This window comes from Tauraco erythrolophus, chromosome 2 (genome assembly GCF_009769465.1).
Source record: "Tauraco erythrolophus isolate bTauEry1 chromosome 2, bTauEry1.pri, whole genome shotgun sequence".
Classification (NCBI taxonomy): domain Eukaryota; kingdom Metazoa; phylum Chordata; class Aves; order Musophagiformes; family Musophagidae; genus Tauraco; species Tauraco erythrolophus.
The window spans coordinates 33,033,372-33,036,191 of NC_141466.1; the positions used below are offsets into that span (position 1 = coordinate 33,033,372).

Sequence of the window (2,820 nt, forward strand, 5' to 3'; positions counted from 1 at the left end):
TGTCTTGGTCTCAAGCAGTTCTCTGGACCATTCTGCACATACAGTAATGTGCTGTATGCACAACTTGCATTTGAAGAATTGGAACAGAACCCTGAGAAAAGCAAATTCATTGGAAAAATAGATATTATTTAATAATATCAGTTTGAGATGTTTCAATCCTTCCCTTGGAAAAAAAAAGACAAACAGATGTAGTCTTTTTTTTTTTTTTTTCTGATGTGAATGATTTGAATTTATCACAATTGCAAACATAAATATAGTTTGGGATTTTAAGAGCATATCTAGGGTTGATTACAATTAGAAATATTTTGTTTAACAATTCTAGCCATCCCCCAGCAATTCAGCATCCCTCAAGTCACCATAACATTACTTGTGAACTTTGAGTTCAAAAACATCCTGACGTGGAGTGATGTTCTTCCAGTAACTGCTGCAGCAGACTTTCGCTCTATGGTAATACTGGTGCTAAGCGAGTCAGGTTCTGCTGTCTTCAGCCTTGTGTGCAATTCTCATCATTCCCATGTATCCAGAAGCAAATTTGGGCATATTTGAGAGGAGTAATTCTTACTGCTACATTGTAATCCTGCTGTTCACCATTGACATCCACCCACTGATGGCCTGAGTAAACAGCGATGATCTTGCGTTTCCACTTCTTTTTGTTCGGCTCCTTAAGACGAAGATAGACACCAGAACCAGTGGAGCCGGGCTCAGCATCACAGTACTGATAAAAGAGATCATTGGACTCATCAGAAATGCTACAAAATCTATAGACCAGTTGTCCAGATCGATCATTGTCAAAACCTGAGAAATGGATCATGCTCCCAGGCATCATTTTGATTGTTGGGCTGATTCCCAGCTCCATATATTTCCTTTTGTGGGGACGCTTGAGCTCAAGAACAGCATAATCATAATCCAGGGCAATATCCTCAGAGACACCTTTGAACCAGCCTTTTGGGATATGGGTACTCTTCACCCTGGTCCACTGGAAGGAGGGCATGCCATCTGAGGTCTCCTGCTTCCTCCCAGATCTCCTCTGCTTTCTCCCACCACCTTTGGATTGTCGCCTTAGTTCTGCGGCAACTTTGGGATCCTCTTGGGCCGCAGAAACTTCTCTCCTACTTCTTTTAGCACCTTTGCGTTTCCTGCCGTCACCTCTGGATTTTGTCTTCATTAGGCCCACCCTCAGTCTTTTGCTGCCCTTAACGTAATCTTTGCCGTTGTGGAGACAGTGGGCAGCTGTTAGCACGTGCTTGGGGGATATGAGAATGCCACTACAGCCAGTGGAGACCTTCACAGCTGTGTTGAACGGAAAGTTGGTCATAAATCGCTTGTCATAGATGCTGAACCTGCTATCTGTTCCATATATCTGCCTCTTCTTTCTCGAAGACCTTCGCGTGGTTGTGTTTCCAGCTGGATCAAGCGCTAGTCCGAGGACATTCACTTCAGTCAGGATCCTTGTGCCGTTTTCAAAAACAGTCTCATAGGATAAGAGGTCCTTCAAGTCAGACAAGCTCGGTACTGGCAATTTCCTTTGACATTCAATTCCACATACACTGTTCAGCTCTAATTTGGTTTTTGCTTCAAATTTAGGGCTGTCAAGGGAGAAAGTCCTTTCGCTCACAATCTGGGGAATCTTCTTTAAGTGCCAAGTAAAATCTTGTTCAGTTTCTGTTCCAGTAGTGGGACCCAATATAGGTATGAAACATATGAATAGCAGTAACATGTGCTCCATTTTATCTATTTTTTTTTCTAAAACAAGAAAGAGAGATTTGAAAACACGTATTGGAAATATACACAGTTATCTTAGAGTCTTCGAAGTATAATCATGCAATATTAGCACTGACATCAGTGGAACAGAATTTAACACTCTGCTCGAAATAGAAACGCCTCAGATATTCCCTGTATTGCCTCTGATGCTTCCAACTGTCTGTAGCAAGATGGGTGCAGATGAGTCAGCCAGCATCCATGCTGAGCTACCTACTGGAAGTTGGAAATAGCTGAGTTTTTACCTGGCTTTCCCTCAGTGGAGGCAGTAATCTGAGTCATTTCACTCTTTACAGTGCCCTGTTTTTATTTATCCCGTAGGAATGCAATTAAGTTTTACGCTTCTGCTTCTCTTCTGTATAGCTACTGGTTGTAGGTAGAACATGGTTGAAAAGCACCAATGTATTGAAAAGTCATGTTCAAAAGTTAGGATCCAGGCAAAAATGGACAGACAGACCACACTCGTGAGACTCAGCAACCTTTAGGAAACCAGACCAATTGTGCTTTTTCATGTAAGGACCAAAAAGTGGCAACTTTAAGTGACCTGAAAGTCACCAATGGGTCTGCATTACCCACCCAGCTGAGACCTGTGAATCTGTCTGCTATGGAAAATGGCACTTTGCTAATTGCTCTCACAGGGAACCAACATAGAAAGTGCTCCTTTCCCTTTCCAAAGTTTATGTTGTCTGGATGTGACAAATGGAGCAATTTGGGCACCTAAACAAGGTGACAAGTCCCATTTTAAATGCTTTCAGCTTCTGCTGCTCAGAAAGGCATGGGTCTCCTGCAGATACTGTGTTTTATCTCCCTATGTGCCGTGGCCACCAAAACCTCATTCATTTCCTATGAGTGGATGTCTGAATCTCTCTCAGGATGTCAGAGAATTTCTAAATCCATGGTTGGAGGGGACAGATAAGTGAGGAAAGTAGACGATTGCTGGTCTAGAGAAGTGTCCTGGTTCTATACAGGCATGAAAGCCCAGGGAAGTAGGAGGGACAAGTCTGCTGACTCATCTCATGCAAGATTCCACAAAGGCTGCAGGAACTGTGCTGTCTGTGCCTT

The 2,820-nt window shown here is 42.9% G+C and overlaps 1 protein-coding gene across 1 annotated transcript; it reads right to left on the minus strand.

The window, feature by feature from the left end:
* Positions 1-484: 484 nt before the first annotated feature.
* PRSS35 (serine protease 35) lies at positions 485-1,735 on the minus strand. The gene has a single exon (XM_009990048.2). It carries the CDS (start codon positions 1,724-1,726, stop codon positions 485-487), a length of 1,242 nt encoding a protein of 413 aa, XP_009988350.2. The 5' UTR covers positions 1,727-1,735.
* Between the last annotated feature and the right edge of the window lie 1,085 nt (positions 1,736-2,820).

Excerpts from the sequence above, each read along its gene's own strand:
- PRSS35 (XM_009990048.2), bottom strand. The coding sequence starts at position 1,726 with ATGGAGCACATGTTACTGCTATTCATATGTTTCATACCTATATTGGGT.